A 21,517-nucleotide genomic window follows, 5' to 3' on the forward strand; every position below is an offset into this window, starting at 1 on the left:
GAGTCTTATTGCTTTGGTGAAAACCTCCTTGGAAATATGGAACTACACACCATGCTGAGCCTTTTTGTTGTTTTAATGTTGTTTATTCTGAAGATTTGTTTAAATGTTAAGGTGTTTTCATTGTGGATGATGTTGCTGTTTAGTTATAAACATTTGTTTACTTTATATGTAGAAGTGTTGTGCCTGCATATGTATAAAGTGTTCTACAGGTATGCCTGGTACCACCACAGGCCACAGGATGGTAGTGCATCCCTATAACCGGATTTAGGGCTGGGAATTGAATCCAGGACCTCATCCATGTTAGGAAAACAATATACCATTCAGCTATGCCCTAAGTCCTAACTTTTTTGTTCACTTGTTTTGTTTTGAGACAGTGTTATTCAGTGTAACCCTGCCTGATCCTGAACTCACTGTGTAGACCATGCTGACCTAGAACTCGAAGATCTACCTACTTCTGCCTTCAAAGTGGTGCGATTGAAGGTGTGCACCTGTACACTCATCTGTTTTCCATAAATGTTTTAAAGGACAGGCCTTAAAAGCAGGATGAGATGCAAAGTAGAAATTGAGAGAAGAGGACAGTCTGGGCAAAGAGACTACAAGAGGAGAAGTGGAGTGGATTCCAGACAGCTGTTGAGAGGTTGTATGTACTTGACAGCTGTGAAGTGGGTAGGGATGGGAAAGATACAGTAAAATGAATGAGCTGTAATAGGGAGAGAGCCTGCAGATCTGGGCTGTAGAAAGAACATGGAATAAAAATTGGTTGAAGTTCAAGGCTTATGTGGAGGTCAGAGACAACATGTGCTGGGAAGACGTGGGTTAGGTGGAGTCTCATTTCAGAGAACACCCTGGCAGACTGCAGAGTATGGAAAGCTCTCGAAGTTTAAATTTGGGTCAACAGACAGACCAGCAGGCAGAAGACTGTGAGACATTTGCCTGACTAAAGAGCTTGTTGTAAGACAGAGAAGAAACATTCAGCATGTGAGAGATCAGTGAGACAGACAAGGAGAGCTGCCCAGTCCTTGGAGGTGTTCTGGATAGTCCAGCTGGTGGGCTGTATTTAAACATCTTGGTTACTACAGTGGGTTGCAAGTCAGAGGGCAAAGAAACTGGGGAGAATACATTGATTCAGCATAAGGTTAAAGACAAGAGTCCAGTTTTAATTGAGTAGTGGACAAAGTATGATGTATTTTATAGTGTCAAATGAAAAGCTGGCTGTAAGCAAGTGTGCAGTGGTACACGGCTTTGGCACCCAGCGCCAATGGGCTGACTGTGCCTGACTCTCCAAGTCTCATGGGGAAGAAAAAACTGGCTGTAGTGCTGATCCAAACTCACAGAAGGCTAGTACAGGCAAGTTTGTGGTTTATCTGTCTGTATCATCACATTCAGAGACTTTCAAAGAGAGACACAATTCAGAGACTTTCAAAGAGAGACACAAAATACATACACACACAGAGAAAGAAGGGGGTGTGGGAGCAGGAGAGGGAGAGAAAGAGACAAAGGGAGAGGAAAGGAGGGAGTGGGAGTAAAGCAGGGAAAGGAGAAGAAGGAGATGGGGAAACAGGGAGGCAGGAGAGAGAGAGGAGTGAGGGGGAGAGAGAGACAGAGAGAGAAAGAGAGAGAGACAGAGAGAGAGACAGAGACAGAGAGAGAGACAGAGACAGAGAGAGAGAGACAGAGAAAGAGAGAGAGAGAGAGAGAGGGCGAGAGAGAGAGCGAGAGAGACAGAGAGAGAGAAAATGAGAGAGACAGGTTGAAGTAATCCTTTACGTTTGGGACCATTTAGTTACCTCCTGATCATCTGAGGTTTCTAGAATCTGTGAGATGTAGGTTGTATGTGTGTACAGAGGAATGAGGAACATATGGAGTGGGTTGTCAGGGGCTGTTTTTAAATAAGATTTCAAATGATGCCAGTGCAGCTGCTATTATGATATGGATTAGTATGATAAAAGGGGTCAGGCATCCAGGGTCAAAATTTTGGTTCTTCCATTTGGAAGGGTACAAACTAATGGAATAAAAACCATTCCAACTATGACACAGTTCTCAAAAAAGATACAGTTCTCTCCTAAGACAGAGTTGAGAGAGGAGCCAGCATTCAATTCTTTCAAAACACTAACATTGTCACCTCAATGTCCTTATGTGTAAAATGGGCACATTGAGAAGATCTGTTACAGGCTGATAGAGCAGCTTCTGGTTTAAGAGAAGGGCTGAAGAAACACAAGACAGCAATGGTTTTGCTGTAGGGAATGCCCAGTCTGTGTCACCAGGCAGGGGCGTGGTCAGCCGAGTCCCTGCAAGACACCCAGATTGGCAGTCAGAGATGCAAGCACTTGATGTTTTCACTGAGCTAAGATGGTGCTACCTGGATCCTGCTGGATCCTGACTGTCTGTCTTCTGCTCTGTGGTTGTGATTCCAGGTCACTAAGGAGTCAGACCTACAGCCAGATTCTCCCCAACTACCCCTTTTGTAAATGTCCAGACAAGGTGAGTGAGTAGATGGGCACAGGACAGGTGACCCTCTGCCATTCCAATCTGGGTTCACATCTGCAAAGCAGGAGCTGAAGGGCAAGTATTTGGGATCTAGGACTTGATCTGCATTGGAGGGAAGAAGGCAGTTCTGTGTCTTAGAGAGCTCTCAGGGAGAACTGTGCACTCCTGGGCTTTATGCTGTATTTGTTAAAATCCTAGCAGAGGTGGCCTCAGCCTGCAGCAGCTCACGGTCAGGCCAGCCTGTCCCTGAACACCTGGCAGCACACTCAGGAGTTCATTCCTTCACACAGTTACCTCACAGCACTCACTGCACCTGACATGAAGCTGACTGAATTTTCTCACTTATGGAACTTGCTTTCCAGTGGGGAAACACAATATAAAGAAATAGGCAAACATGTTGATAGAAGCCATTTAGGAAAGGTTATCCAAGCCAGTGAGTTTTCTGGAGATTGCCCACCACTTTCCGTGGCTTCAATGGTTGTGCTCTGTGAGGCAAGGACCCCAGAGACCTCATCCCAGGATTGCTTCTCGATGCTGATCATCCATTCCTGCCACTATTACAGAGCATGATGATTCCTGAGCATCAGCCTGCCTTATTTGCAAAGTTTCCTGCTGATCAATGTGAAGATGTGCTTATATGTAACAATGCTGTTTAGACATATTAATGACTTTATAGAATTCCTGCTTTGAGTCAAATAATTTTAGGAAGAAATTTTAAGGAGATGGTTTTAGTTATTTTGCCAGCAAGACATGATAAGTTAGAATCAAGAATAGAATGTGCCCCCTCCTCATAGAAAAGTAAGTAAAGGCTGCATTATGAGGAGTACAAGGGGTTTTCATGAATTTCACTAAGAAGAGAAACAGGCTTATTACAAATCTGTGACCAAGGAAAATCATTCGTTCCAAGCCAGAGCCATGGATGAGGCCACAAGTTTGCACTATGACAAAGCAAGGTCATTTGAAAATGTTGCTTGGAAATTCTGAGGATCTAATATATAACTCTGTTTTGTGCACCATTTTATCTGTGATGTAATTTTATAATGAACTATTGTCTAAGAAGGTATAAAAAGACTTAAAGCAAAAAGAAAGCATGTCTCTGTGTGTGTATGCATATATGTCTGTACAACATATACACACACACAAACACACATACATATATATGTACATACAAACATATGTAAGTACTTGTGTATGTTAATTAGTATGTACGTGCCATTGTGAAATTGATAAAAGAGTTTAAAAGGCCCAGGTTGTGTGTGTGTTTGTGTGTATGTGTGTGTCTGTCTGTCTGTATTTGTGGTATTTTCTTTTTCTCTGGTTCATGAGAAGGTAAGTAAGGAGTAAAGAGTTCAAGTAACTAAGTTTCTTTTCTTAATCCCCTACTGCCATCAGCTACCAGCTGGAGTCAACTGACAGAAACAACCAGCTTTTGTCTCCAGAAAACAAGAGAGGGTTAAATTGATGGTGGAATCAGTTTCTTCTTTTGCCGCGCCCCACTTCAGTATAGAATGTCATGGTGGGACCCTGGCAAACATGTCAAATTGTGATGTGTGCACTGGAGACAGACACGACACCTGGAAGAACATAGAGACTGAAGTGTCAGCTTGTGTTTTTAGTTAATCAGGACAGAGTTCACACAGAGTGACAACTGAGTCATGAACAGAGCTGAGGTGGATGAGGGAAGATGCCATAGGGTTGTGTAGTCAAAGGAACAGCAGATGCAAAGGCCCTGAGCCTGAAATATCAGTGTCCAGATCAGTGTAGCAGGAGCAGAGGGAGAAAGGAAAGTCAGTGTAGACACATATGCTGGGGATTTTGAGACTAGTGTAAGGACTTGGAATTGGACTAGGAACGTGTGAGGAGATGTGTAACAGAATGTGCCTACTCTACATATGTAGAGAATTGTTCTGAGCCCATTGTGGCAGAGAGAGCCTGTGGAGACCTAGTTCATCGAAGTAATTCTCCAACAGTCAGGAGGCAAAAGAAGAAGGATGTCTGCAAGTTTGAGAGCTATAGGGGGGAGACTCATAAATAATATGTATTTAGCTTAAATTTAAAATGAAATGAGTGATTATTTATATTTATGACATTAGATGGTCATGCAGACCTTCCAAATGATTACTGAAAGAAAAACTGTGTCTGTCATTAGAAAGAAAAGCATTGAGGAACAGATTCATAAAGCTTACAAGGATGGGAGGCTGCTTATCAACAGAAACCACATGAGGCATTTTCCTCAGGACCGTGATGGGACTTGATTTATTAGCGTAAAGGTTCATTTTCTTCAAAAATCTTCTTTAAAAGATTCCCAGTGTAAGATTCAGCTCAGTGGTCCTTTTTGAGATTCTCTGGCTTCATCCTATAACTAGTCAGCTGTTTCTTTGTCTTGTCAAACAGTGAAGAGGATCAGGGCCAAGTAGGGTCCATAGACAGTGAAAGGAAGGAGAGAGACCCAGGGGATCAGGCATTAGGATTAGAGGCATGAGAATCTGTCGGTCTCGTCCCACCAGTGTCCTTTTTGTTTTAATTGCTATGTTGAGAATAAATTCTAGGTGTCACAGGAACTGAGAGGGACAACTGCAGACATTGAACTCCAGAGATGCCTGTGACTCAGAGCTGTCACTATAGTGTGACAGTGTCACTATAGTAACAGCTGTGTGATACCATGAAGTGTGGAGAAATTGTGGAACTTTGACATATTTGAGGATGATGTCACATATTTAGATATGGCCTGAGAGACAAAGGAGGCAGAGATTGCACCACAGTTGGGGGCTTAGACAAATAGACAGTTAAATTCCCTTTTACAAAGATGGGTAATTTGGGGGGGTGAGCACATCTAAGGAGTACTTGGTGAGTATATGAGGGGGAAGAAGGGTAGGTAGGGAGCAGTAAAGTGCGGGGATAGAAGGAGGAACAGAATGAGAAAAAGAAGGGAGTGGGAGAGGGAAGCAGTGAGAGAGGAAGACAGAGAGAGAGAGAGAGAGAGAGAGAGAGAGAGAGAGAGAGAGAGAGAGAGAGAGGAGACCATTCTTTTAAACAAAAACAATTGTCACAAGCCAGTCATCCCAGCACTGAGGAGGGAGAAGCAGGAAGATCATTAGGTCAGGCCAGGCCAGGTTGAAGACATTGCCAGACACTATGACAGACAACCTAAAACTCTATTCAGCAGCTGACCCTACTTAAATTAAGGTTCCTTATTGTTGTTTAGTTATTGATTTTGTTAGTATGAGCTTTAGTATGAGAGAGAGAGAGAGAGAGAGAGAGAGAGAGAGAGAGAGAGAGAGAGAGAGAGAGAGAAGGACAGAACATCTAGAGATCTGACAACAATTTTTGGGATACATTCCTTTTCTTCCCCTATATGGCTCATGGGGATTGAACTCAGGTCCTTATGCTTGCCAGCAGAAGTACCATGTCAACCTTGCCTATTGCCTTCTTTAATCTCATAGCCCATAGTAATCCACAATTTTCCATGTAAACTACTGATCCTCTTCGCTCTGCATTGTAAGTACTGGTATTAAAATCATGGGTATTATGCCTGACTAATTTGATTTTTCAAGTTATTTCCTATGTAGCACAGGTTGTCCTTTATCTTGATATGTAGCCAAGGATAATCTTTTTCATTTTCTTTTGTCTCTATTTCATTTTTCTTTTTTGTTATTTTATGTTAAGACAGAATCTCCGTCACTGTGTAGCCTAGGCTGTGTTGGTACTCACTATGTAGTGCAGGCTAGCCTTAAATCCCCAGTGATCCTCTTGCCTCCACCATGTGAGTACTGGGATTACAGAAGCCACAAATCCATGGAAACAGAGGTAACCTTGAACTCCTGATTTTCCTGCTTTACAAGTTGCAGGGTTATATACAGTTTTCAGTGCTCAGTCTAGAGTCCATGCTGGCTTTGAATTAAGGATCCTGTGTCCCACTTCTGGAGGGTTGAGATGACTGGTATGTGAGGATATGTGAGGCACACCAAGTTTTGGATTCTGTAAATCTGATACTGTTTTCAAACAACTGCAAGGTGACACAGAATTATTTGCAAAGGTGAGGACTTTAGTTCAGAGTTCTGGGACTCTTGCTAATTTAATGCCCTGTCCTGTCCTGCTATAGGATAAAGTAACCCCAGGAGTGGCTATGCCAGGGGTAGGGACACCTCAGCCTCTGGAGGTTGAATGGCCAACCAGAAAACACCAGCAGAGACAGTGAGAGAACATCCTGAGGGCTGGGTGGAGTGAGGTCAGGACAGTTCAGTGTCCTGGAAGCCACTGAAGAGAATGTTCCCTAAAGAAGGAAGCAAGTCAAGAGTATTGTCTCACACCTGCAACTACAGGGCTGAGGAGGCCCAGGAAGTTAGATGGCTGCGAGTTCAAAGGGAGATTTGATTATCTAGTCAGTAGTGAGATTGTAGTAAATCCCTGCATACTCTTGAGTGCTACCCAACCTAAAATGAATCAATCAGGCAAACTAACAAATAAACACAGCAACCCTCATCCAGACACAACAGGAAAAACGATAGACAGTCTTCAATCCTCACATAGATAGGTCTTTGATGAGCAGACTGGGAACTGATCACTAGACTCAGCCATGCCTGTGGGTGCTGACAAAAGCAATTGGAATTTGATTTTTAAGTTTGGTTAAAGAGAACTATAGAGAGGAATGAGAGTCTGTGAATATGGACATGTCTTACAAGGCTGCTTCAGACCCCAGGTTATGAGGACCAGGCTCAAAGAGGATGTGAGATAGATGCTGCCCCCTCCAGCACTAAGCTTGTTGCTCACAATGTTGTGTTGTGTTGTGTTGGAAATGACCAGCTTCTGGTCAGCAGTAAAAGAATTTGCTAGACCAAGACTAACATAAAAGTTTTAATGAAGAATAGACACTGTGGACAGGAACACAGCAGGCTGACTCTGTGAGAACTGTACCCTGCAAGGAGGGGGCACTTGTACTGCAGTTAAAAGCAGCTACCTTGCCTTGCTTCATTATGTCCTCTGTGTTTGTGTTTGAGTAGTCAGAGGTAGGAAGTTCACATTTTGTTAGGCAGTGACTCATGTAACAGCAATTGTCCTCTGTGAAGTCATTTAGGGTGCAGGGTCTTCAAGCTCTAGCTGTTTGTAAAGCATCACAGGTCACTCTATCAGAATGCAAAACCCAGGGGATTTTGTTTGTCATTTTTATCCTTTGTGTGTGCCTCAGGCACTTCATGTACCTCATTCTGGTCCAGGCAATTGTCTTGCTTCAGTCTTCTGAGTGATGACATTACAGATTCCTGTCACTACACCTGGCTCCCTCCTTTGTTTTTTTGTTTGTGTGTGTGTGTGTGTGTGTGTGTGTGTGTGTGTGTGTGTGTGTTTTAACTTTACTAAGCAGCTAAGCAAAACTTTCAACTTCTAATTCTTATGATTTTCTCTATCCTGGGACCATATGTGTGCATGCATTGTCTAGGCTATACCATCCTGAGATCATATGCAGGGCTTATTCCATGCTGGACAAGCCTTCTATTAGCAGGGATACTTTTCTAGATCAACATGACCTTCTGAAGCTTGTTAGTACCTGTTGGACAGAGCTGAGCAAGAAGCATTCTAACAAAGAAGTTCGTGTTGAGGTGAAATTCATGTAAAAGCAGCTTTACCATTTTCAGTGCTCGAGTCAGGAGCATTGAGCATGTACACAAGCTGAGAGAATTTTATCTCATCTGTAGTTTCAGAACTTGTCAGCACTCAGGAACCCTCCCTATTGGTTAAGTCTTTTTTTCCTTTCTCCTCCTCACTTCTGATAACCTCCAGGATATTTTATAGTCTAGTATAGTGTCTTACTCTGTATATAACATGTAAAATGTTCCCATTAATTTATGTTTTCTGTGGAGGGTACTTTTTGGAACATGCTTTGAGGTTCATCCTGGTTGTATCATGTTTCAGCATGTTATTTTATGGAGAATAGTGTTCCTATAGACTAATATAGCACAGATTGTTTATCCCTTAATGAACATTTGGTTTGTTCTTACCTTTTGTCATTGCTAACAATGTTACTGCAAACTTTTGTGTAGAGTTGTGTTTGGCTCTGTATTTATTTTGGAATATAGGCAGGAGTGGAATTGCTTGGACATTTGATTGCTACATTCATTTATGTCCCTCCTCCACTTTTCCACAGGGGTATTAATGTTCCATTTCCACCAACAGGGCACAAGTGTTCCTATTTCTCCTTGAAGTCTGTCTTGATATGGGTCAGAACTTGTTATTTAATTTTGGATTTTAGTAAAGAGCAATGCTGCTGTTGGCCATTTCCTGTTTTCTTGCAAACATGTCTTTTTTTTTTTATCCTTTCCCATTTCCTTTCTTATAATTTTATTTTTTATTTTTATTTTTTTGAGATTTGTTTGTTACTTATTTTATCCATATGAGCATTTTGCCTATATGTGCCCAGGATCAGCCCTGGCATGGATATGTTTCTGTGAGAAGGGGTGTCTTGGAGTGACAAAATAACAACTCACAGTCAAATCATGGATTCAGGCAGATGACTTCTGTTCTTTTTGATCCAGCTTTTCCAGTCTCTCTCTCCCTCCCCCTCCCTCTCTCCCTCTCTCCCTCTCTCCCTCTCTCCCTCTCTCCCTCTCTCTCTCTCTCTCTCTCTCTCTCTCTCTCTCTCTCTCTCTCTCTCTGTGTATGTGTGTGTATTCTGTTTTCTCTCTAAAGATTTCGCGTTCTATACTCTGTTTGCTTGCTCTTCTAAGAGAGCTCTCTGTCCATGTCCTCCTTGATTGTGTGTGTGTGTGTTAATTCTCTCTTTCTTTCCTAAATAAATTCTCTGGATAGCTCATCTCTTGCAGAACACAGGTCCAATCTTTTATTTTACAAATCAATCCAGTCATTTACTACTGGTTTCCTTTTGATTATCTTATGAACCAGCATCCCATGACCCCAGCCCTTTGGTTCTTAGGAGACAGCAAGCACAATTGTTTTCTTAGCATTGCAAAAGAATTCAGAGATCTGTCTGCCTTGTTAAGCACAGACAATAAGCTAGTTGGGTGGGACATTGTCCTGAAATTAAGATTTTCTACCAAGCCGGGCGGTGGTGGCGCACACCTTTAATCCCAGCATTTGGGAGGCAGAGGCAGATGGATTTCTGAGTTCGAGGCCAGCCTGGTCTACAAAGTGAGTTCCAGGACAGCCAGGACTACACAGAGAAACCCTGTCTCAAAAAACCAAAAAACAAACAAACAAACAAACAAACAAACAAACAAATAAATAAATAAATAAAAAATAAAAAAAATAAAAAAAATAATTAAAAAAAAGATTTTCTGCCACTACTGAGCCTGGACTCACTGTGTCTCAGGCTGACTTTGAACTCAGGAATTGGCCTGCACTTGTTTCTGCCTGTCTTTGTATCTTTCTGAAAAGCTGGATCTTAGTGTAGCTGGTTTTATTCCTTTAGATTCGTGAAGCCCCTCATGCAATTCATACTGCATCCTTATTTTTTTTGCATAGTTGAAACAGTACATATTTTCAAACTCATGCATTTAGTTCTTTACTATAGCCTTAAGGGCTATTCTGAAGATCCTAGTATTTCCTATTTTGCTGAGACTTGCCATATCCTTGAGCCCCATCACTCTGCCTCCACCAGGAGAATGCTAGGCTTGGCACATATGTATATTTGTCCACTATGTACATGCAGTACCCAAAGAAGCTAGAGGAGGGCGTTTGATCTGCAACTGTAGCTATAGAGAGTTGTTTGCCACCATGTGGGTGCTGAGAAAAGTAGTCATTGCTTGTAACTGCTGAGCTAATCTCCAGCTGTATTTGCTTATTTTGAGACAGAGTCTCTCTGTCCAGCCCTCATTGAACAGGAAGTTGATAGTCTAGGATGACCTTGAATTTACAGAGACTTCCCCTCTTTCACTGTCTCCAGAATAGTTGATGAAAGGAATTGATTACCACAAATTTATTTTTTTCTTGAGGCTGGAGAGATGGCTGAACAGCTGATCACAAACATTAGATGCCCTCGTAGAGAACCCAGGTAGAGTTTGCAGTACACAGGGTCAGCTTCCAACTGCTTGTACCTTCAGCTTCAGAGGATTCAGCGACCTCTTCTTAAATCTTCAGGCAACAGGCACACAGGTAGTGCACACACAAACATGTGAGCAACACATACGCACAAATACTCACAGAGAAAAATTTAAAATTCATTTATGTTTGATTGTTTATTTATTTATTTATTTATTTATTTATTTATTTATTTATTTATGTGATGTCTTGTGTGCAGGTTCTCCCACCGGCCAGAAACAATACTTGTACCTCCATATTTGGAGTTACAGGTGATTGTGAGTCACCAAACTTTAGTCCTGAAACTTGGGTCTTCTGCAAATCAATACACATTTTTGTTTATTTTTGATTTTTTTTGAGACAGGGTCTCTCTGTGTAACTGTTCTGCTTGTCTTGGAATTTGCTACAGAGGCCAGGGTAGCCTTGAACTCAGAGATATCTTCCTAGTCAATGCCTGGTTCAGTGCCACCTATCTGTAACTATGTCTTTTGTCTCCCCAGGTGCACACAAGCACAAGCCCAAAGGCTCTTGCACAAGCACACACAGGCACACACACAATTTCTAAGTATACTATCTGTCTTGCTAAGTTTTAAGAATTCTTTTATATTTTTTTGTTTTCCAACTATTGTCCTTTATTCTGGAGGCTGGTCTCTTCATCTAATTATAGATTCCTGTATTGTGGGTTGAGACCCCATGGGAGGTTATCAGATTGAATGTAGGGCTCGAGGAAAATATGACATTAATATTCTGGACACACAATGAACAGACATTAATTCAAAATCAAGAGAAAACTGAATCAAGTTGCCCTGGTAGTATGTGCACCTTCCACTCCAATGGAGACTTGGTTCTAAACACCAAACACTTGCCATATGCATTAATTGTACATGTCTTCCCATCAGGAATGCCCATAAATGCTGCCTCACACACTCTGCTCCAGGCCATTGTATGCTATGAACTCCAGATATTTTATTGTGTCTATGATGTTTATATTCTTACAGAAACAATTGTTTAGTTATAAGAATCAAGGTCTTGTAATATGTTCTTCAGTGAGTAAATACCAAATTGATGTCTCTTTCTATTATACTGTCTTGTAATGTTGAATTTCGTGAATTGCTGTTGGTGGGGCTAGACAAATAGCTTATTCATCAAGTAAATTGAGGACCTAGGTTCAGTTCCCAGTAATGTATATAAGCTTATAACTGTTTGTAACTCCAGTTCCAGGGTACCTGGGATCTTCCTGTGGCCTCTGTGGTTACCAGATACAAGTAGTGCACAGACATATACAACAGAAAAATATCCACATATAGTGAGAATTTAGTTTTGTTTGAAAAGCACAGAAATATTATGGGAATATATTTTCATTTTTATCCCAGGTGGGTGATATGGTGCCGATTCAGATTGTCTATGGCAGCTGACTATGATTTACTTCTTGCTCTATCAGGAGCCTCAATTTTCCTTCTGCAGAGCCATTGTGGGTGTGTGTCCATTTGTGGAACAGTTGAAGAACTTACAGGTAATATAAATACTATAAAATTTATAAATAATATAAAAATTATTTATAAATAATATTATATAAAAATTATTTATAAATAATATAAAAATGCATTCAGCAGTGGTGTGGGCTGGTGATCACTGTTAGTAGCTGTAGGTTGCTGTTGTCAAGTTCCTGTGCAAAAGTGAAGGAATAAAAAATTAGATGTCTTGATAGTGAAGATCAAATGTCTCTAAGTAACTAAACAGCCCCAAATCAACAGGAAGTTGTCTAACAATAATGCTGTCCCCTTTCCCCTCTATCATTTTTTTCCTCTCATACCTGGTGTTTGGGGAATAAAAAGGCCACCTTTTCATCAGCAGAGAGAACTCACAAAGACCAGCTACACCCATATATAAAAAATATTAAAGAAACCTTTTAAAAGTAATGTTTTGATTCATGAATTTCTACCATTCATTTGTTAAGTGGATATAGCATTTAGTGTGGATGACATGGAAATGATGTTTCCAATGGAAAAACCTGGAGTTTATGTCCCATCTCTAGACATTGACAAGGACATCATGGAGGTAAGATGCCAGCTTGTTCCCTGAGGGATTTCCTGAGGGGTTTGATAGACAGTGCTATGTGAATGGTTCCCCTTACAAGCCATCTCCACATTGAATTGTTGTATTTAGTTTGGGGATGTAGGATTTTGCTATATGGCCCAGGCTTGCTTAGAACTTGTTCTTCCTGCCTCAGCCTCAGGAGTGCTAGAATTACAGGTTGTTCATTCATGCTCATGAACTCTAATGGACACATGAGGGTCTCAGCTTGTATGAGTGACTTTTCCTTTGCTGTGATAAAAACAACATGATGATAAGAAACTATTATAGAGTTTATATGGGCTTACAGTTCCAAATCAATGAGTTCATCATGGCAGAAAGGCATGGCAGCAGGAGAAAGACTGTGAGAGAGCACAGCTTCAACTGCAAGCATGAAGCAGGAAGACAAAACTGGAAGTTAGGCAAGGCTGTGAACCCTTAAAGTCTACCCTAGTGATATACTTCTTCCAGAAAGGTTGTACCTGCCTATAACATCCCCAAACAGCACCACAATGGGGGACCACATTTTTAAATATGTGAATCTAAGGGAGACATTCTCCCTCAAACATCCACACAACCTAAATCAGCAACACGCTTAGAGAAGATCCCATTACCAACAGTCCCATCCTTTGTTATCTCACTGCTTGTTTTTCAGGATGTGGAGAACAGAGTCTTATGTATCACCTCCCATGTATATAAGATTCTTGCTAAGGATCCTGAGTTCAGACATGGCTACATTGTTTTTAAAGTCTCTGAAGCACTCAAGTTTCTGTGTCATGTTTCACTGGTAACAGTTTCATGGAATTAATGTTTCTTTTATTCAAATAAATTGACTGTAATCAATTTGAGATCCCTCCATATCAATGAAAATAAATTATCCTTAAGATATCCTGTAAGCTATGTGGAAGTTTATTTTTTAATGCTTTTGTGTGTCTAAATGTGTGTGTGTGCACGCACATTGCACTGTATCTATGTACATGTGTTGGCATGAGATTGGAGGTCAGAGGTTAATGTTGGGTGTCTTCCTCAATTGCTCTCTACTTTCTATTTCAAGAAAAAATAATAATTTTCTATCAATCTGCATTTGCTCCTTAATACTGGGATACCAGATCATAGCCAGCCAGTATCTTAGGAGAGACAAGAAGCAATGGGAGGAGGATCTCTACCCTGACTAGGACAACAGATTCTCTGGGGCTCTGGCTGGACAGGAATGGCCAAAGTGATACAATTTTCACAGGGTAAGCTGGGGCAGTGCAGGTGTTCCTTCATATCTCTGCTACCTCAGCAGTCTCAGAGCTAGTGTTGGCAGGTGGTTAGAAACCTTAGCCAGAGCCACAAGGGGAATGGTGGGAGGTGGCTGCAATGAAACAATAAATCACAAAAGGCATCCTGAGTCTAAAGCAGAACACAGCTGTGGCAGCCTGCTGTGCAGAGCCAGGGTTCAAAGATGAATGCTTTAGGAAAGAAAACTCTTCCCTGGAGTGTTTCAGCTTAGTAAGACAGGCAGGTGCCCTCAGATGATTCTTGATGAAATAATTTGTGCCCTTTATTCCTCGTGGACAAGTACCTTATAAATATATTTTTGAGGTGGAGTGGGATCCATAGTTAGATTCTTCCCATTGACTAAACGTGAATATTAAGGATGCATTATTTGCATGGGGAAGGACTTTAGGTGATGTCCTACATGACTGGTAGTTATGGTCCTCCTAGTGGGGTGTTGTCTCCCAGGACTGGTACAGCAAGGCTGGGAGCTGGGTTACACCTGCTTTTCTTTTTTCACCAGATATTTTATTTATTTACATTTGATATGCCATCCCGTTTCCCCATTTCTTCTTCCTAGAATCCCCCTATCACATCCTCCTCCTCCTTTTTGTTTTTATACGATTTAAATTACATGCAAGTATTAAGGTAAGTTCTAGGTTGAGGAACTAGCAATAAATTAGATGCAAATAGTCAAGGAACAAGGAAGACAATAAACACAAATAGTCAAACAACAAGCAAGACAGTAAATACAAATAGTCAAAAAACAAGCAAGGCAATAAACAAAATTCCGTGAATGCCCCTGTGACCACGGTTTGTAAGGGCTTATCAAGATGAACAAAATATCTGAGCCAACTTCCCTGTCCTAACCCAAAGTCATTTTCATGTCTGAAGCCTACTTCCTTGTTCCTAAAATGTAGATTCCTTCCTGAAATTACTTACAGAGGGAACCCTCCAACACAAGGAGGGAAATTATACCAAAGAAAAAGCAAGAAAGTAATCTTCCAACAAACCCAAAAGAAGACAGTCACACAAACATAACTCTGCCGATAATAACAAAAATAACAGGAAGCAACACTTTTCTTTAATATCTCTTAACATCAGTGGACTCAATTCCCCAATAAAAAGACATAAACTAATAGACTGGATACATAAACAGGACCCAGCATTTTGTTCTATATAGGAAACTCACTTCAGTGACAAAGACAGACACTACCTCAGAATAAAATACTGGAAAATAATTTGACAAGCAAATGGTCCCAAAAACAAGTTGGAGTAGCCATTCTAATATTGAATAAAATCAACTTTCAACAAAAAGTTATCAAGAAAAATAAGGATGGACACTTCATACTCATCAAAGGAAAAATCACCCAAGATGAAATCTCAATTCTGAACATCTATGCACCAAATGCAAGGGCACCCACATTCATAAAAGAAACTTCACTAAAGCTCAAAACGCACATTGCACCTCACACCATAATAGTAGAAAACTTCAACACCCCACTCTCATCAATGGACAGATCATGGAAACAGAAACTAAACAGAGACACAGTGAAACTAAGAGAAGTTATGAACCAAGTGGATTTAGCAGATATTTATAGAACATTTCATCCAAAACCAAAAGAATATACCTTCTTCTCAGTACCTCATGGTACTTTCTCCAAAACTGACCATAACTGGTCACAAAACAGGCCTCAATAGATACAAGAAAATTGAAATAATTCCATGCATTCTATCAGATCACCGCGGACTAAGGCTGGTTTTCAATAATGATAAAATCAATAAAAAGCCCACAACACGTGGAAACTGAACAACACTCTACTCAATGAAGATTTGGTAAGGAAGAAATGAAGAAAGAAATGAAAGACTTTTAGAATTTAATGAAAATGAAGACACATCATACAAAACTGATGGGGCACAATGAAAGCAGTGCTAAGAGGAAAACTCATAGCTCTAACTGCCTTCAAAGAGAAACTGGAGAAATCATAAGCTAACAGCTTGACAACACCTGCTTTTCTCAATTATGAAATTTACCAAGGTTTTGACAGTGAGAAGGTGGTGGGGAAGCACCCTCATAGAAGCAGGAAGGAGGGGGGGATGTGATAGGGGATTTGTGGAGGGGAAACTGGTAAAGGGTTTAAAATTTGAAATGTAAATAAATAGAGTACCCAATTAAAAAAAAAAAGATATTGGAGAACACAGGTAAACAGGTAGAATCCCTTAAAGGGGGAAAAAAAAGAAGCCCTTAAAGAGGAAACACAAAAATCCCTTAAAGAATTTCAGGAAAACACAACCGAACAGGTAAAGGAATTGAACAAAAACAATCCAGGATCTTAAAATGGAAATTGAAACAATAAAGAAATTACAAAGGGAGACTACCCTGAAGATAGAAAACCTAGGAAAGGGATCAGGAGTCATAGATGCAAGCATCAACAACAGAATACAAGAGATACAAGAGAGACTCTCAGGTGCAGAAGATACCATAGAAGACGTTGACACATCAGTCAAAGGAAATACAGAAAGTGTAAAGCTCCTAACTCAAAATGTTCAAGAAATCTAGGGCACAATAAAATGACCAAAACTAAGAATAATAGGTATAGAAGAGAGTGAAGATTTTCCAAAGATTTTCTGTAATTCAACAAAATTACAGAAGAAAACTTCCTTAACCTAAAGAAAGTGATGCCAATAAATGTACAAGAAGCCTATAGAGCACCAAACCAATGGGACCAGAAAATAAATTCTTCCTGTCACATAATAATTAAATCACCAAATGCAGATCAAAGAAATAATATTGAAAGTGGCAAGGAAAAAAGGTCAAGTAACATATAAAGGCAGACCCATCAGAATAACACAAGCCTTCTCAACAGAGACTCTAAAAGCCATAAGATCTTGGGCAGATGTCATACAGACCATAAGAGAGCGAAAATAATAGCTCAGGCTACTATACTCAGGACAACTCTCAATTACTATAGAGGGAGAAACCAAGGTCTTCCATGACAAAACCAAATTTATACAGTATCTTTCCACAAATCCAGCTCTACTGAGGATAAAAGAAGGAAAACTCCAACCCAAGGAGTGAAACTACACAAAGAAAAAGCAAGAAACTAATCTCATAACAAACCAAAAAGATGAGAACCACACAAGCATAATTCCACCTCTGACAACATAAATAACAGGACACAACAATCATTGGTCCTTAATATCTCTGAACATCAATGGACTGAATTCCTCAATAAAAAGACATAGACTAACAGGCTAGCTACATAAAGAGGACTCAGCATTTTGCTGCATAAAACAAACACACCTCAGTGACTAAGAAGGACACTACAACAAAGTAAAAGGCTGGAAAAATGTTTCTAGGCAAATGGTCCCAAGAAACAATCTGGAGTAGCAATTCTAGTATCCAATTAAATAGGCTTTCAATCAAAAGTCATCAAAAGAGATGAAAAATAACACTACATACTTATCAAAATAAAAATCCGCCAAGAGGAATTCTCAATTCTGAATGACTATGCCCCAAATTCAAGGGCACCCATATTTGTAAAAGAAACATTACTGAAGCTCAAATCACACACTGAACTTCACACAATAATAGTAGAAGAGTTTATCACTCTACTCTCACCAAGTTAAGGAAACAGAAAGTAAACAGAGACTCAGTGAAACTAACAGAAGTTATGAATCAAATAAAGTTAACAGGTGTCTACAGAACATTCCACCCTAAATTAAAAGAATATATCTTCTTCTCATCATTTCATGAAAGTTTCTCCAAAACTGACCATTTAATCAGTTACAAAGCAAGCCTCAAACAATACAAGAATATTGAAATAATCCCATGCATCCTATCAGATCACCATAGACTAAGGCTGATCTTCAACAACAAAAACAACAGAAAGCTCACATATACACAGAAGCTGAACAATTATCTACTCAATGATAACTTTGTCAGGGAAGAAATAAAGAAATTAAAGACTTTGTAGAATTTAACAAAAATGAAGACACAACATACCAAACTTATGGGGCACAATAAAAACTCTGAGTGCTTCCATAAAGAAATTGGAGAGAGCATACACTAGCAGGTTAACAGCACATCTGAAAGGTCTGAAAAAAAGAAGCAAATCCAAGAGGAGTAGTAGACAGCAGGAAATAATCAAACTCAGGGCTGAAATCAACCAAGTAGAAAAAAAGAGCTATACAAAGAATCAACAAAACCAGGAACTGATTTATTTATTTATTTATTTATTTATTTATTTATTTATTTTTTTATTATTTTATTTATTTTTTAGAAAATCAACAAGATAGATAAACTCTTAGCCAGACTAACCAGAGGGCACTGAGACAGTGTCCAAATTAACAAAATCAGAAATGAAAGTGGAGACATAACAACAGAAACTGTAGAAATCCAAAAAAAATCATCAGATCCTACTACAAAACCCTATACTCAACAAAACTGGAAAATACAGATAAAATGGATGATTTTCTAGACAGATACCAGATTCCAGAGTTAAATCTGGATCAGATAAGCCATCTAAACAGTACCATAACCCCAAAGGAAATAGAAGCAATCAATTAAAGTCTTCCAACCAAAACATCCGAAGGGCAGGATTGTTTTTTGGTGCAGAATTCTATGAGACCTTCAAGGGATACCTAAAACCAATACTTCTCAAATTATTTCATAAAATAGAAACAGAAGGAGCACTACCCAATACATTCTATGAAGCCATAGTTACACTGATATCTAAACCACACAAAGACCCAACAAAGAGAGAACTTCAGACCATTTTGCTTCCTGAATGTTGATGCAAAAATACTAAGTAAAATTCTTGCAAACTGAATCCAAGAACACATCAAAACAAACATTCACCACGATCAAGTAGGCTTGAAGATCCAAGAAATGCAGGGATGGTACAATACATGGAAATTCATCAATGTAATCCAGTATATAAACTAATTAAAGAAAAAAAAACTCCACTTCTTGAGTTCTTTGTATATATTGGATATTAGTTCTCTATTGGATATAGGATTGGTAAAGATCTTTTCCCAATCTGTTATTCACAGTTTTGTCATATTAACAGTGTCCTTTGCCTTACAGAAGCTTTGCATTTTTATGAGGTCCCATTTGTCAGTTCTTGATCTTAGAGCATAAGCCATTGGTTTTCCGTGGAGGAAATCCACCCCCCCCCCCCCGCCCATGTGTTCGAAGCTCTTCCCCACTTTCTCCTCTATTATCTTTAGTGTATCTGGTTTTATGTGGAGGTCATTGATCTCTTGGACTTGAGAGCTTTGAACAGGGAGATAAGAATGGGTCAATATGCATTCTTCTACATGCTGATCTCCAGTATGTCATGTCAGTAATGATTTTGCTGCAGGGAATGCTCAGGGTGTTGCACCAGCAGGGGTGTGTCCTGAAAGGTACCTTGATCAAGCACTTGTTAGTATCACTGAGCTAAAATGGTGTTGTTACCTTGCTTTCTGTGTATTCACTCTTTCTGTGTTACATCCTGGTGTTGTGATTCCAGGTTAGTAGGTCATCAGGATCTACAATCAAAATTACGGAATCTACCTTCTGTGGTCATGTTTCAGAAAGGTGAGTAAGCAGTAGATGGGGACAAGGCAGGTGTCCCTCTGCCTCTCCTGCCTGGGTTTACAACTGCCAATCCAGAGCTGTATGAGGCAGTATTTGGGATTTGGGGGCTTCTCTGCACCCCTGCAAACGCAAACAGGTGTCTCTGGTGAACAGTCAGGGAGAACTGTGCACAGCTGCAGGCTCTTGCTATGTTTGTCAAAATCTTAGTAGCTGTGCCATCAGCCTGGAACATCTCACAGTCAGAGCAGCCTGTCCCTGAAGAGCTGGGCAGTGTACTCAGGCTTTCTTTCTTTTACAACTGAAAAGACATCTACAGGCTCGTGCATGTCCTTCACACAATTACCTCACAGCATCTGCTACACCTGAGCATAAAGCAGTCTGAATTCTTCTCCCTTTTGGAACATGGGGAAACATACTATACCGAAATAAAGGAAAGATCAAATGGCAGCAGGTGCAGTAGAGACAGACCTGGTACCTGTAGAGGACAGAGCCTGAGATGTGAGCTTGGGTTTATAGAGAGCAAGGTTAGGACAGGATGCACCAGGAAAGTGACAACTGAGCAGAGCTGAAGTGGGCAAGGAAAGATGCCATATGGATGTGTAGTCAAAGTTAAAGGAGAGGCAAAGTCCCTGAACTTGGTATGTCAGTGTCCAGACCAGTGCAGCAGGAGCAGAAGGAGCAAGGGAAGAGGGTGAACACATATTCTGGGACTTTTAAGACTAGTGTAAGGAGTTTGAATTGGACTAGGAACTGTGAGAAGACCTGGTAGCAGAATGTGCCTACTTTATGTTTGTAAAGAATTGCTCCAACCCTATTGTAGTAGTTAGAGCCTGTGTAGGAAGGTAATTCCCTAGCCCTCAAGAGTTAGAGGCAGGAGGACTTCTGCCTGATCTACATGACAAGTTTTAGGTCAGCCAGAGCTTCATGGGGAGACCTATAAATAATAATATATATTTAGTTAAAATAAAAAATGAGATGAAAGGATCTTTCTATTTGTGGTACTAGATGGTCCTGCAGACCCTTCTCATATTCCCCGAAACAAAAACTGTGTCTGTGAGCCCTTGGGAGAAGTTGTCATTAGAGAGAAAGGGATTGAGGAACAGAGTCAGAGACAAGCAAGGCATTCAGGCTGCTTGTGAGCAGACACAACAGGTATTTTCTCAGATTCTTGAGGAGCCTGAATTTACAAGCTGTGAAGATTCTTTTTTTTTTTTTAAAATCTTCTTTTATCCTCATTAATATTTATTTATTCATTTTCCTCCTGATTGCAGGCCCCCCCCCTCCATGTCCTCAGAGACCCACAAACAAATATAAGACCAGGCTCAGGGAGACTTGTGGAAGATTTGGGGGAAGGAAAACTATCTTCCTAAAAGATACCTTGTGGGAGATTCAGCTCACTGGCCTGTGTGTCCTGAGACTCTCTGGCTTTATCTTAGTTAGTTGTTTCTTTCTCTTATGATGATGTGAAGAGAGATCTGGGCCAGGCAAGTTCCATGGACTGTAAGAAGGGAGGCAAAAGACCCATGAGGAGCTTGTACCTCCAGTGTTTTTATTTTCATTTTAGTTGCTATGTTGAGAATAGATTGTGGATGTCACAGAAGCTACAAGGGACGCTGTAGATCTAAAACCCCAGAGATTTCTGTGCCTCAGAGAGGTATAGTGACAGATGTGTGGTAACATGAAGTATGAGAAAGTAGTAGAATTTTGACATGCTTGAGGGAGGCATCAAGGGATTAGATATGGCAGATATTAAAGAGACAAAGGAGGTAGAGATGATGCCAGAGGCTTTGACTTGGACAAATAGAAAGTGATGTTGTTTTACCAGATGGAGTAGATTGGAGAGTGAGCATATCTGAGGTGTACTTTGTGTGTGTGTGTGTGTGTATGTGTGTAGCTCAGCACATGTAAATGTCGGAGGACAATATTTGGGATACATTTCTTTTGTTCCCCTATGTGGGTGTCAGGGATCAAACTCAGGCCATTATGCTTGGCAGCATTTGTCTTTTCACACAGTAGTACCACAGGAATCTTGCCTATTGTCTTCTTTAATCCCATGTAGCCAATGGTAACCAAGAATTTTCCATG

At 40.3% G+C, this 21,517-nt stretch overlaps 1 protein-coding gene across 1 annotated transcript in view; it reads left to right on the forward strand.

Annotated features, from left to right (window-relative positions):
* The window catches only part of LOC143442252 (palmitoyl-protein thioesterase 1-like), a 52,400-nt gene extending 39,004 nt beyond the window's left edge, over positions 1 to 13,396 (forward strand). The window contains exons 3-4 of the mRNA XM_076933538.1: positions 12,482 to 12,573; positions 13,244 to 13,396. Of these exons, the coding sequence (XP_076789653.1) occupies positions 12,482 to 12,573; positions 13,244 to 13,396 (245 nt within the window). The remainder of the gene's footprint in view (positions 1 to 12,481; positions 12,574 to 13,243) is intronic.
* Positions 13,397 to 21,517: the final 8,121 nt, after the last annotated feature.

Source organism: Arvicanthis niloticus, chromosome 5, assembly GCF_011762505.2.
Source record: "Arvicanthis niloticus isolate mArvNil1 chromosome 5, mArvNil1.pat.X, whole genome shotgun sequence".
NCBI lineage: Eukaryota > Metazoa > Chordata > Mammalia > Rodentia > Muridae > Arvicanthis > Arvicanthis niloticus.